Source organism: Myotis lucifugus, unplaced genomic scaffold, assembly GCF_000147115.1.
Source record: "Myotis lucifugus unplaced genomic scaffold, Myoluc2.0 scaffold_285, whole genome shotgun sequence".
NCBI classification, from domain to species: domain Eukaryota; kingdom Metazoa; phylum Chordata; class Mammalia; order Chiroptera; family Vespertilionidae; genus Myotis; species Myotis lucifugus.
The window spans coordinates 1,108,469-1,122,120 of NW_005871333.1; the positions used below are offsets into that span (position 1 = coordinate 1,108,469).

General features: G+C 38.3%; 1 protein-coding gene across 2 annotated transcripts in view; it reads left to right on the forward strand.

Annotated features, from left to right (window-relative positions):
* BABAM2 (BRISC and BRCA1 A complex member 2) overlaps positions 1 to 13,652 on the forward strand; it is a 333,554-nt gene that overhangs the window by 3,407 nt on the left and 316,495 nt on the right. For both annotated transcript variants that reach the window (XM_006099849.3, XM_023763459.1), the window contains exon 2: positions 491 to 643. In XM_006099849.3, coding sequence (XP_006099911.1) covers positions 516 to 643 — 128 coding nt within the window. In that variant the 5' untranslated portion in view covers positions 491 to 515. The remainder of the gene's footprint in view (positions 1 to 490; positions 644 to 13,652) is intronic.

Consider the following 13,652-nt stretch of genomic DNA (forward strand, 5'->3'; position numbering starts at 1 on the left):
GAAAATAATTTCTAGTAAGTGACTTGCAAGCAGGTTATGCTTGTTCTAGGTTTTTATATAGTATTATCAGCCAAGTTCTTACTCACAAAGCGAGGATTCCTAACCTACTGGTGTGTGGGTTTTGTGTGTTAAGAGGGAGAGGATTGTCAGCGAAGGCTTCTTAAGGCCTCAACTAAAGTAGAACCGGCCAGTTGCAAGCTGAATGGGAGAGTTTTAAGTGGAGTGTAGCATTGTAGAAATCAACTTTGGAAAGGAGGAGGGAATTGGATTTCAAGGGTTGCCTCTGTTCCTGAAAAGCAGTGGTGTAGTCTCTGTCCTAAGTAGGTGAATAGCAGGGAGATGATTTCATCGGGAGAGGCTGCTTAAGACAGGAAAATGAGGTATTTATTCATGCAAGAGAAACTTGTGTGTGCTGTGCCGGTTTTCAGGGAGCTTGGTGTATGTAGTTCTTTTGGATACTCTGATCACCGTTCTTTCCTTTTGCTTTCAGTGGTGATTTGCAAGTCGAAGTTAAAATGTCCCCAGAAGTGGCCTTGAACCGAATTTCTCCAATGCTCTCCCCATTTATATCTAGTGTGGTCCGCAATGGAAAAGTGGGACTGGATGCTACAAACTGTTTGAGGATAACTGACTTGAAATCTGGGTATGTAACTCAACCAATCCAACTTTTACCTAATGAAAAGCCTTTTTTGCCAGACTCATAAAAATTGGCCACAGACATTCATCAAGTCATAATTTTATCGCATATTGATTCAGTTGGTTTTGTCCAGTTCTTGACATTTTATGTTTTCAGTCGTTTTATTTGTGTTGTGGGCCATTGCTTTATGATCATTGCTTTATGTCTTTTTGGGAGTGTGTATATCTTTGCTAACAGACTACCGTGTCGTGTTTCGCAAGTGTACTTTTCAGTCACTGACTCGTTTTCTAGTTATGTCTTCTGTAATTCAGTAAGAGTTGGGTTTTGAGATTCTGAATTTGACATCATTGAATAATCTCTCCTAATAAGAAAATTATAATACCTAGCCCAAATGAGTCATTTTCATAACGTGGTTGAAATGGTAAGATCTCATGCCTACAAAATACTCAACTTTTTATTTTGAAATAAATTTAGATTTACAGAAAATTGACAAAAATTTTATAGAAAATTAACACGATGCTTCCTTAAGGTCTACTGTGGTACCTTTGACATGTAGTGTAATAAATATGGGTTGACTGAATGAATGGGTGAGATGTTTTCCTAGAGAAGTTGCTTGGTTTGGGGATCAGAGTGGTTTGAACTTGTGGCTTGGAGGCATGCTTACTGGTCTGGTAGTTTATTGCTTAAATTCTGTTACACATGATCCTTTTAAATGACATTCTCTGACAAGTGGATTGACATTTTTGAAATTACAGCAAAGGGTATTATAGCATTGGGTTTAATCTTCTGGATGTCATATATATTGAAACCTAGAAGGGCCACCATTTTAATTTTAGGGAATTATTCCATGAGCCCAGTGAATATTTATTGGCTATCTGCTGTGTTAATTTGATCATAAGCATATGCTATTTGTAAGATGCCACATTTTGTCATTTTTAGTGATTTACTATTCTTGAAGATGTCTGAATATTCAGCATTCTGGAATGATGCCTGGCAAATATAACAGAGAGGAAAGCAGTGAGTGCTCACTGCAACCTGTGGCAGCTGAGCCTTAATATCTTTTTTCAGCATATCACAGTGACTCAACCTGGTTGGCACATGGCTGTGTTTGGGGCATCTGCTGTGACATCTCATCCACCCACAAGTACCTGTTGTATTTTTTGTCCATGTTCTGGATTTCATTACTTAGTTAAAAATAGATACTCAGTGTACTTGATTACTTAATAGAAAAATTTAAAAAAAATGTGTGTTTGAAGACTGATCTCAATTTGATTGTATTACTCTTTCTAGCTGGCAGTTGAGCCTTTTAAAACATATATATTTTTATTGATTTCAAGCAGGAAGGAGAGGGAGAGAGAGATAGAAACATCAATGATGAGAGAGAATCATTGATTGGCTGCCTCCTGCATGTCCACTCCTGGGGACCAAGCCCACAACCTGGGCATGTGCTCTGACTGGGAATCAAACCGTGACCTCCTAGTTTATAGGTTGACGCTCAACCACTGAGCCACACCGGTCAGGCAAACTTTTCTTTATTAGTCTGGTGCTTGGAAAGGAGGCAATTTTAATTTTAAGATGGGCAACTTTTTAAAAAATATATTTTTATTGATTTCGGAGAGGAATTGAGAGGGAGAGACAGAAACATCAATGATGACAAAGAATCATTGATCAGCTGCCTCTTGCACGGCCCTGCCACTGGGGATGGAGCCTGCAACCCGGGTATGTGCCCTGACCAAGAATCGAACCGTGACCTCCTGAGCCATGCCGGCTGGGCAAGATGGGCCACTTTTAACGATTTAGTTTCTAAATGTTCACTTGGCTTTTTCATTTCACTCTCTTTTCTGTACTTTTCTGGGATCTATTTTCTTTTTCCCTGTGCATATCTTTATATGCTATATATGCATTATGTAAAAATGTGTTTCTAAACAATGTACCGTATACTCTTGTTTTGCACATTTAAAAGGTTCATACAAATGATATACTGTATGTATTCTTCTGCAACTTGCTTGTTTTGCTAAGTATCTTACGTTCATGATATTTGTCGTTATCGATACTTAAGTTCTTCTGTTTGCACTGTTATATCCAATTCCATTGTATGAATATGCCTTCAATTTTTTATTCACTCTTCTACTGATTGACTTTTATGTTCTAAATTTATTTTGACAAAGAATGTCATAATAAACATGCTCTTACCTTTGCACAAGAAGATATATATATATTTATTTTCTGGGGCAGAGTTTTCTGAACTGGGTGTGTTTACCCATTAGTGGTTCTAAAATCAAGTGAGTCATTCCAACATTGAAACATTAATAAAAAGAATGGAAACTATCAGAATATGTGATGCATATTAAGAATAAACTCTGCTTTGTGAATGTTTGTTTCAGTTAAATAAGTATGTGTGCATTGGGTCACAAGGTAAAATATGTTTGCGATGATCAAAAAAGTGTGAGAGGGTTTGGTTGGTGTGGCTCAGTGGTTGAGCGTCTATCCATGAACCAAGAGGTTCCAGTTCCATTCCCAGTCAAGACACATGTCCAGGTTGTGGGCTCGATCCCTGGTGTGGAGTGTGCAGGAGGCAGCCAATTGAAGATGTCTCTTTCTCATCAATGTTTCTATCTCTCCCTCTCTCTTCTTCTCTCTCTCTCTAAAAAAAAAAAATGTTTGAAAGGTACCTCTCTAGGGTATATAGTTCTAGGAATAGAATTGCTGGCTCTTAAAGTATATGCATGTTCTATCTTATTAGATAGTATCAGATTGTATCAATTTCTTTCCATCAGAAATAAGTGTTTTCTTTATTTTATAGCCTCAAAAATACTCTGTGTTGTCAGATTTAAATTTTTTACAAGTTGATGGGTATAAAATAATATATTTTGATTTTAATTTGTATTTCCAGGATTACTAGTGTAATGAAATATCTTTTCATATCCTTATTGCCAATTAAGATTTCTTTTTTGGGGGACTATCCTTTGCTCATCTTTTTAGTGATTGTATTTTTGTATAGATTTTAAAACATTCCTTAAGCATTTTGGATACTGATCTTTTGGCAGTTACATGTATTACAAATATCTGCATTCAGTCTGTGGTTTATATTCCTAATTTGTGCTATTGATGTCCAGAAGTCTTTTTAATTTTAATTAAGTCGCATCCTATATAATAAAAACCTAATATGCTAAGTGTCTGGTTGTCTGGTCGGCTGTTCAACCAATCAAAGCGTAATATGCTAATGATATGCTAAGGCCACTCAACTGCTTGCTATGATGTGCACTGACCACCAGGGGGCAGACGCTCTGACCAGTAGGTTAGCTTGCTGCTGGGGTCTGGCCGATCAGGACTGAGTGAGACAGGCTGGACATGCCCTGGAGCCCTCCCGCGGCCCCTCCCCAGCCCCGATCATGCACCAGTGGGGTCCCTCAGCCTGGCCTGCGCCTTCTTGCAATTTGGGACGCTTTGGGGTATGTTGGAGAGCCAGTTTCGGCCCGATCCCGCAGGCCAGGCTTAGGGACCCCACTGGTGCACGAATTCGTGTACTGGGCCTCTAGTTTATTAATATTTTCCTTTTTAGATTTGTGCCCGTGTGTGTGTGTGTGTGTGTGTGTGTGTGTGTGTGTAAGTGTAAGAGAAAGGGAGCATTTCAAGAAACTGTCCTACCCAAAAATCATAAATCATCTTTTACGGATTTTAAAGTTTACCTTTTTCCTTTTTTGGTCTTTAAATAGAAATTTACTTTTTTCTATATAATATGTTGTGAGAGGGATATATTCCCCCCTTCCACCATATGGATAATTGGTTATCCCAGCATCATTTATTGAGAAGGCCATCCTTTGCCTATGGATCTGCAGTGCTACCTTTGTTAGGTCAAGTTTATGTCACAAATCTGTTTCTAGACTTTTTGTACTGATATGTCAGTCTCATCTTTTTTCTGCCAGTTCTATACTGTCTTAACAATTACAACTTTATAGAATGTCAGTGATAACTGGTAGGAAACATTCTCCTTATCCATCTTTTTCTAATTCTTAAAAATTGTCTTGCTGAGCCATTTTATATAAATACTTTTTGATAACCTCATTTAAATAGTTGCATACTGTTCTACTAGGACATACCATAATTCAGTTGACAAAACTCCCTCATTTTAACTCACCGAGGAAATGAAATGAAGGGAAACTGACCTGGTGAGGGGCTAATTGAGAATTGATGGTCAGGAAAGCTCTGAGGAAATTACATTTAAGTTGAATCATGAAAGATGAGAATAATTCAATGTGAAGAGCTGGGGAATTTGATGTAAAAGGCCAATACCATGTCAAATGCAAGATAAAACTTCACATATTCAAGAACCTGCAAGGCCACTGTGGTTGGAATGTAGTGAGAGAGGGTGAGAGGGAAATGAGATGAGATTCTAAAGATAGTCAGGGGCCAGATTATGCAGAGGTTGGTGGGCTGTATTTGGAAACTTGAGTTTTATTCTGGGTGGAATGAGAAGCTATTAGAGGATTTTAATCAGCGTGACAGGATCTTATTTGTATTAAAAAATGACTGGTTGTTATATGGAAAATAGCTTGTATGGGATAAGGTAGACTAGTTAGCTGTCCATTACAGTAGACCAGGTGAGAGATGACAGAGTCTTAGAATATGGAAGTGGCATTGGAGACTGAAAGAAGGGATTGTAAGCTGTTTAGAAGGTACAATCATGAGGATGTTCAATTTGGCGTGTGAGAGAGCTTGAGCAAGTTGGTAGATGGTCATGCCATCTGTTGAGATGGGAAGATTGGTGGAGGAACTGCTTTAATCGGAATTGATTGTTGTCTAGATGTGTCATACAGCTATCATTGTGGGTTTCCCTTTGCCTCTGTCCTGTGTTGAATCTCATATCTTAGTTTCTTGTGTCCTCTTGTTTTGTTGGAGCATGTACTCCAATAGCAGCCCATGAAAGGGAGAGGAGGAGGTTTGTTTTTTGAGTTCTTGGAAGTCTGAAAATGTCTTTAATTCTACTTTTAAACTTGATTGATACTTTGGGCAGGTACAGAAGTCTAGGTTGCAAATTATCTTCCCTTCAAATCTTGGAGGCCTTGATCTGTAATTGTGGAGACCTTTTACACACATATTGTTGTAGTTTCATGGATGCAATATCTTCTCTTTTCTGTAAGGATAGTAATTATAGTTTTTGTAAAAATTGAGGTACAATTGATTATTTACACTTTAAAAAAATATTTTTTTACCACAGCTGGGAGGCTCGGTTGGAGTATTGTCTTCATACACCAAAAAGGTTGCAGGTTTGATTCCTGGGCGCATATGAGAGACAACCCATCAATGTTTCTTTCTCACATTGATGTTTCTCTCTCTCTCAAATCAATAAACATATTCTTGGGTGAGGATTAAAAAAAACTCCACAAACATCTTTTTCTCTGTACCTTGCATTATCTTTCATGTTGATGGCTTTCTTCAAACTGATGATTCTTGGCTGTCCATGTCTATTAAAGAGTAAGGCATTAAAATGTGAATTGAAGCTCTTTGTGTGTAGGTGGGCTTGCCAATTACTGAGCCTCAGGCAATGTGATCAGGCAGCTACCTGGCCTTTTATTAGGTGACTAGAGGCCTGGTGCACGAAATTCATGCATGGGGGGGGGGTCCCTCAGCCCAGCCTGCACCCTCTTCAATCCAGGACCTCTCAGCAGATGTCTGACTGCCAGCAGTCGGACATCCCTCTCACAACCTGGGACTGCTGGCCTGCCTGCCTGTGTGATCGCTGCCTAACTGCCCTCCCCTGCCGGCCTGATCGCCCCCAACTGCCCTTCCCTGCCAGCCTGATCACCCCTAACTGCTCCCCCCTGCCGGTCTGATCGCCCCTAGCCACCTCTGCCTTGGCCCCCGCCACCATGGCTTTGTCCAGAAGGAAGGCAGGATGACCGGAAGATGTTCGGTTGACCCGGTCTAATTAGCATATTACCCTTTTATTAGTATAGATTGTCAGATTCATTATCAGGAGATCTTCTCTGGGTCTATAAAAAATAAAAATGCCTAAATGGATGCATATATTCCTATCTGTCAGCAAAATTTTAATTTTGGAGCCAAAGAGTATGTAAATTTTAAGACTTTTGATCTATTTAATATGTTGGTATATTTATATATAAGGATACATAAACATACATATTTCTTTCAAGAAATGTATTATCAGCTTACACTTCCATTAGCAGTATATGAGGATGCCAGTTCCTCTACAGTTTGATAATATCAGTATTATAAATTTTTAAAGATTATTTGCTAATTCAGGAGATGGAAAATGTTAGACATGAGCAGAAAGCCCTGGATGCCTAGCAAGGGGCAAAACTGGGAAAACAAGAACATTGCCCCCAGGGTAACCTATCCTCCCCTAGCATATCACTGGTCATGCGGTTTGGACCCCTGATCTTTCATATCGCTGGTCAGGCGGTTTATATCCCCTGATCTTTTCCTTCCTAAAGATAACATCTAGGCCTCAGTTGTATTTCAGCTCCAGGCCCAGAAAAAGCAGCAAAACCAGACAAGTAGCACAATGGCTGCCCGAGGACCAGCTACATTGGCACCGACCAATCAGTGGATGTTACAGGGCAGAATTTTTGCTAGGATCTGGAGTGCTTGTCTAGGAGCCAGAGCATCTAGAAACCCAGTGAACACGTGTGTGGTGTTGATATTTTGAGTGCTATTACTGAGTCCAGGTTGTCCTTCAGGAATTATTTCTTGGGCTTTTTTTTTAACCAGAAGAAACAAAATTTCCCTAGTCCTCGTGCCTCGGCTCATACTCTTTTCTACTCTTAGATCTTTAACCTGAGTAGCTTCCTGTTCAGCCTTCTTTTAATTATAATAGTGTAAGACAGTTGATTAAATAGTTCAGCAATATTTTAACATTTCAAAGTGCTGTCAGACATTTTATATTTTGTACTTAGTATTTTTTGGGGAAAAAGTCAAAGTGGTAATATTGGCCTTGTCCCAGTGAACTCTGAAATCACCGACTTTGGGAAGTTTTGCTAGGATTCCACATTCTTTCCACAGAGTCTGGGATGGTAAGTGCTAGAATAAATTTGGATCTGGAGTTTTAGGTGGTTGTGAATTTTGGGCGTTTCATATCTTGCAGTGACTTCATTTCAGAGTGGCTTCATTTGATATGGAGGTTAGGGAAGAGGTGAAGGGAAGGAGCCAGTCTAATGTGTAAAGGAAAGGGGATAGGAGATTCATCTAGTCTCTTCCTACCTCTGCTTTGCATTGTTCAAGAAAACAAGAACTCATTCTTACTTTTTTCTTTGTCCCCTCTATTCTGTGCAATTTTAAGGTAGTATTTTTTGTTTTATTTTACTAGAGTAAAATGTTTTGTTTTATTAGAACAAAACGTTTGCCAAGTTCTTTAGGATTAGAAGATAAGTGAGGCTCTTTTAGTACATGTTAATAGGCACATACATGTATTCCAAATTAATTATTCCTATACTGCCACTGTTAAAATGCCCATGTATGCCTTATATCCATGTAGACCAGCTTCCTTTTTAGCATCCATGTTACTTGACTAATCTTGTTTTTTGGTGCCATGTTCTTGAGAAATAATTTTGTAATCTTCCTTTTCAGGGCCACGTTTCCTGAGTAATTTGGTTATCTTTCTAATGGCTTGTTATGAAAGTAGTTTTTCCCATTAACCTTGTTTCTCTTGACTTTTTGAAAAATATATCCTTTTTGTTTTCTGAAAAGGTTTTTATCTCAACCTTTGCTCTTGCTAACTTATTGATAAGAAATCTTGAATCAAGTGGAAGTTTTGGAGAACAATTTGATATTCCACTGTTAAGTAGGTATGAAGCCCTTAGAACAATTGTTTTTTTCATCTATGGACTCCTAAGACTCTTTTCATTTAAAAAACATCATTTCAGCCCTAGCTGGTTTGGCTCAGTGGATAGAACGTTGGCCTGTGGACTGAAGGGTCCAGGGATCAATTCTGGTCAAGGGCACATACGTTGGTTGCAGGCTTGTTCCCTGGCGTGTGGGGTATGTGCAGGAGGCAACCAATTAATGTGTCTCTCTTACGTCGATATTTCTCTCTGTCTCTCCCCCTCCCTTCCACTCTCTAAAAATCAATGGAAAAATGCCCTCGGGTGAGGATTAACAAATAAAACAAAAACAAACAAACAAAAAGACCCATTATTTCATGCCCAGTTGGTGTGGCTCAGTGATTGAGCTTCGATAAAAACCAGAAAGAATAAACTGCTTAGGAATAAACTTAATCAAGAAGCCAAAAGACTCTTAGATACTCAAAAAATCACAAAATATTGCTGAAAGTAATTAAAGAAGGCACAGATAATGGAAAGACATCCTGCGTTCACTGAAGACTTAATATTAAGATGTTAATACTAAACAAAGCAATTGATAGATTCCATGCCATCCCTATAAAAATCTCAATGATGTTTTTTTCAGAAATAAAAAAAAGCATACTAAAATTCATACGGAAGCTCAAGAGATGCTGAATAGCCAAAAAAAAAAAAAAAAAAATCCTAAAAAAAAAAAAGAACAAAGTTGGAGGTCTTGCGCTTCCTGATTTCAAAATTTACTGCAAAGCTATGGTAATCAAAAGATCATGGTACTGCTCGGCCAGTGTTGCTCAGTGGTTGAGCGTCAACCCATGAACCAGGAGGTCATGGTTCAATTCCTAGTTCAGGGCACATGCCTGGGTTGCAGGCTCGATCCTCAGGAGGAGCCAATTGATGATTCTCTCTCATCATTGATGTTTCTATCTCTCTCCCTCTTCTTTCCTCTCTCTGAAATCAATAAAAACATATAAAATATTTTTAAAAAAGAACATGGTACTAGCATAAAGAAAGACATAAAGACTAATTGTGAAGAGAATAGAGAGCACAGAAATACTAGTAAACCCTCAGATATATGGCTAAGGCTGCCAAAATCATTTAATGGAGAAAAGACTGTCTTTTCCACAGTGTTGGGAAAACTGGATATCCACATGAAATTGGACCCTTATCATACACTGTACACAAAATTTAAAATGAATCAAAGACCACAACACAAGAGCTAAAATTATAACACTCTTAGAAGAAAATATATGGGAAAAGCTCGTGTTATATATATATTAAATTCATCTTTGGATATATTTACATAAGGAATAAAAGAATATGTAAGTCAGAAAAGGATTCTGGGAACCAAAATAGTTCAAATGGAGAATTGAGAATCCAGGGAAATGGGCAAAATTGCAGAGATAACAAGTCTTTAAGCATGAGTTCAGGATTCTGCAGGCCCTTGCTTTAGGCATGGGGACCTGGGATTTAAAACTGAACTGTACTATCTTTAGACTGTCTAAAAAATTCTATGATTTACTGCCATGGATTATGGCAGCAGTCATGTGGAAGATTGGGTGACCCTGCCAGACTGGATCATCAAATTAATATCTTCTTATAAGGAATGAATTCAAGAATTTGTTGGAGCTACATCTGAATGCAAATGAAGTAGTGTTATAAATTATGAGCAACCAGACAGATAAGCTGATGATAAATGCTAAGCAGTGAACTATATCGATACTATTGTCAACTTAGCAGAGATATCAAAAGAACACTTGGAAAGGAATAAATTAATAGTGTTCGTTATCACAGTGGGAAACCAAGGTGAATAGGGAGATTGGAGGACAGCAAAGTAAAACAGTTTATCTTCATATTCAAGGACAATCAGCATTTAAAGGATCTTTAGAGAAGTGTTCTAAAACTCTGGTGAAAGACCAAAGTTACATAAATGTTTAAAAAAATTTTCAGCCCAGGCTGGGTAGCTCAGTTGGTTGGAGTGTCATCCCGTGCTCCAAAAGGTTGTGGGTTCAGTTTCCCATTAGGGCATATATGGGGGTTGCAGGTTTGATCCCCGGTCAGGAGTGTACGGTCAGGAGTGTACAGGGGCCGGGGGTGGGGGGTGGGGGCGCGACTGAACAATGTTTTCCTCTTACCTCTCACCTCTCTCTCTCTCTCTTTCTCCCTCCCCCCCTCCCTCTCTTTCTTTTCTCCCCCCCCCCCCTTCCTCTTCTCTCAAAATCTGTAGAAACATATCCTTAGGTGAGGATTAAAAAAAATTTTTTTTTAGGCCCTGGCTGGGCTGCTCCTTAGGTTACAGCGTGGTCCCGATATGCCAAGGTTGCAGGTTCGATCCCCTGTTAGGGCACATACAAGAATCAATCAATGAATGCATAAATAAATGGAACAACAAATTGATGGCCCCTCTGTCTCTGTCTCTGCCTCTGTCTGACTCTGTCTCTCTAAAAGTAATTTAAAAAATTTCCAATCTGTCACCAAGTGATATTTTTGTAAAATACAATAAAAATGAATTACTAGAAAAATGAAATTAAAAATACATGGAATACAAAGCTGAGCTTTAAATATTGGATTCATAAGACTTAAAGCTACTCTTACAAATTGCTATAAAAGTTTCTAAATTCTTGCTCTCAATTTCTGTGTTTATCTCATTGTGGATAGTAACATTTTATAGTCCAGCACTGGTCCATGGACCCCACTTTGAGTTGCACTGTTCTAGAAGGGTTTCTGCATTCTAATAGTCTAGAGGAGTTGACCTTTTTAGAATTCTGTCTCAGCGTTTAGACCAGGGGTCCTCAGACTACGGCCCGCGGGCCACATGCAAATACAAATATTGTATTTGTTCCTGTTTTGTTTTTTTACTTCAAAATAAGATATGTGCAGTGTACATAGGAATTTGTTCGTAGTTTTTTTTTAAACTATAGTCCGGCCCTCCAACGTTCTGAGGGACAGTGAACTGGCCCCCTGTTTAAAAAGTTTGAGGACCCCTGGTTTTGACAGTAGTACATTAGTAATAAGTAATTCCTAACTACACTTTGGATAATCTGAAATACTGTTTTTTTTCTTCTAAAATAAATATAGTAGAACAAATATGATAGATGGTTATAAGAATGAGACTTCTCTCGAAATTACGAAAATTTTCAGTTAGTTGGATCAGTAAAAACTCAGAGAGCATTATTACTTTATGTTTTCTGCATATATATCAAGGAAGCATGACTTTTACTTATTTATATTTTTATTTCAGTTATGGTTGACATTCAATATTACATTAGTTTCAGGCATATAGCATAGTAGTTAGACATTTATATAACTTATGAGGAGATACCCCTTAAGTCTAATACGCACCTGATATCATATACACGAATTACAATATTATTGACTCTGTTTCTTGTGCTGTACTTAGTACACATGGCTTTTGAGTAAGGAGAAATGTTTACAATACAGTCTCATTTTGTAAACACTTTTCTTTTATTCATGCACATTTTAATTAATTTTTAGTTTTTTAATCTTTATTGTTGAGATTATTACAGATGTCCCTCTTTTCCCCCATGTTGCTCCCCTCCACCCGGTTAACGCCCTACCCCAGGCCTTCACCATCCTATTGTCTGTGTTCATAGATAATGCATATCTATATAATAAAAGCCTAAGCAACTGTTACGGCGGAATGACCAGAATGACTGGTCGCTATCATGCGCACTGACTACCAGGGGGCAGACGCTCAACGCAGGAGCAGGCGGACATCCGCCAAGGGGTCCTGGATTGCAAAAGGGTGCAGGCCAGGCTGAGGGATGCCTCTTCCAGTGCACGAATTTCTAGTGCATGGGCCTCTAGTATGCATATAAGATCTTTTTTTAATCTCTTCCCGCCCCTAAACCCCTTCCCTCTGAGAATCATCAGTCTATTCTATTTCCATGCCTCTGATTCTATTTTATTCACCGGTTTATTCTGTTCATTAGATTTCTTATTCGCTTATCTTGATTTTTAGATTCAATTGTTGATAGGTATGTATTTGTTGCCATTTTGTTGTTCATATTTTTTTATCTTTTTCTTTTTCTTCTTTTTCCTCTTCTTAAAGAATACCCTTCAACATTTCATATAATACTGGTTTGGTGGTGATGAACTCCTTTAGCTTTTTCTGGTCTGTGAAGCTCTTTATTTGACCTTCAATTCTAAATGATAGCTTTGCTGGGTAGGTCCTTGCTACTCATCACTTTGAATATCTCTTGCCACTCCCTACTAGCCTGCATAGTTTCTGTTGAGAAATCAGCTGACAGTCGTATGGGCATTCGCTTGTAGGTAACTAACTGCTTTTCTCTTGCTGCTTTTAAGATTCTCTGTCTGTAGCCCTTGGTATTTTAACACATTTCGTACCGCTCAGGAGTTTTCTCGTGTTTCGCGCGCCATCTGTTAAGGACCGCTCACATGTGTTCTCGTTTTTCATGCCCATGGAAAAAGGAGCGAATCTAGATACTTATGTAAATTTTGTTTGGTCCCTCTTCATAGAGGAAAATGTTTTACGCAGTACCATACGTTAAAAAAGTACTAGGAACTTTAATTGTTTAATTGTTTTTGTAAATAAAAATGTTATAATTATTGAAAAACAACACCTAAAGTGCATTATGATGATTTAAATAATGTGCAGTTTGCCCAAAAACGTGCGGTCCCTGGCGTATATCTTAGAGATTTCTATGCAGTACGCAATGTGTTAATTATGATGTGTCTTGGTGTGGTCCTCTTTGGGTTCCACTTGTTTGGACTTCCTGGATTTGTAAGTCTATTTCTTTCACCAGGTAGTTTTCTGTCATTATTTCTTCAAATAGGTTTTCAATATCTTGTTCTTTCTCTTCTTCTGGCACCCCCATAATGTGAATATTAGTATGCTTGTGTTGTCCAGAGGCTCCTTACACTACCTTCATATATTTGGATTCTTTTTTCTTTTTGCTCTTCTGGTTGGGTGTTTTTTTGCTTCCTCATATTTCAAGTCATTGATTTGATTTTCAGAATCCTCTACTCTACTGTTGAATCCCTGTATATTGTTCTTTATTTCAGTCAATGTATGTGTAATTTCTAACTAGTCCTTTTCTATTTTTTTGGAGGTTTCTAGAAGATTCTTGAGTAACTTTATAACCATGGTTTTGAACTCTATATCTAATAGTTTGCTTTTTTCCATTTCTTTCATTTATGACATGTTTCTTTGTCTCCGC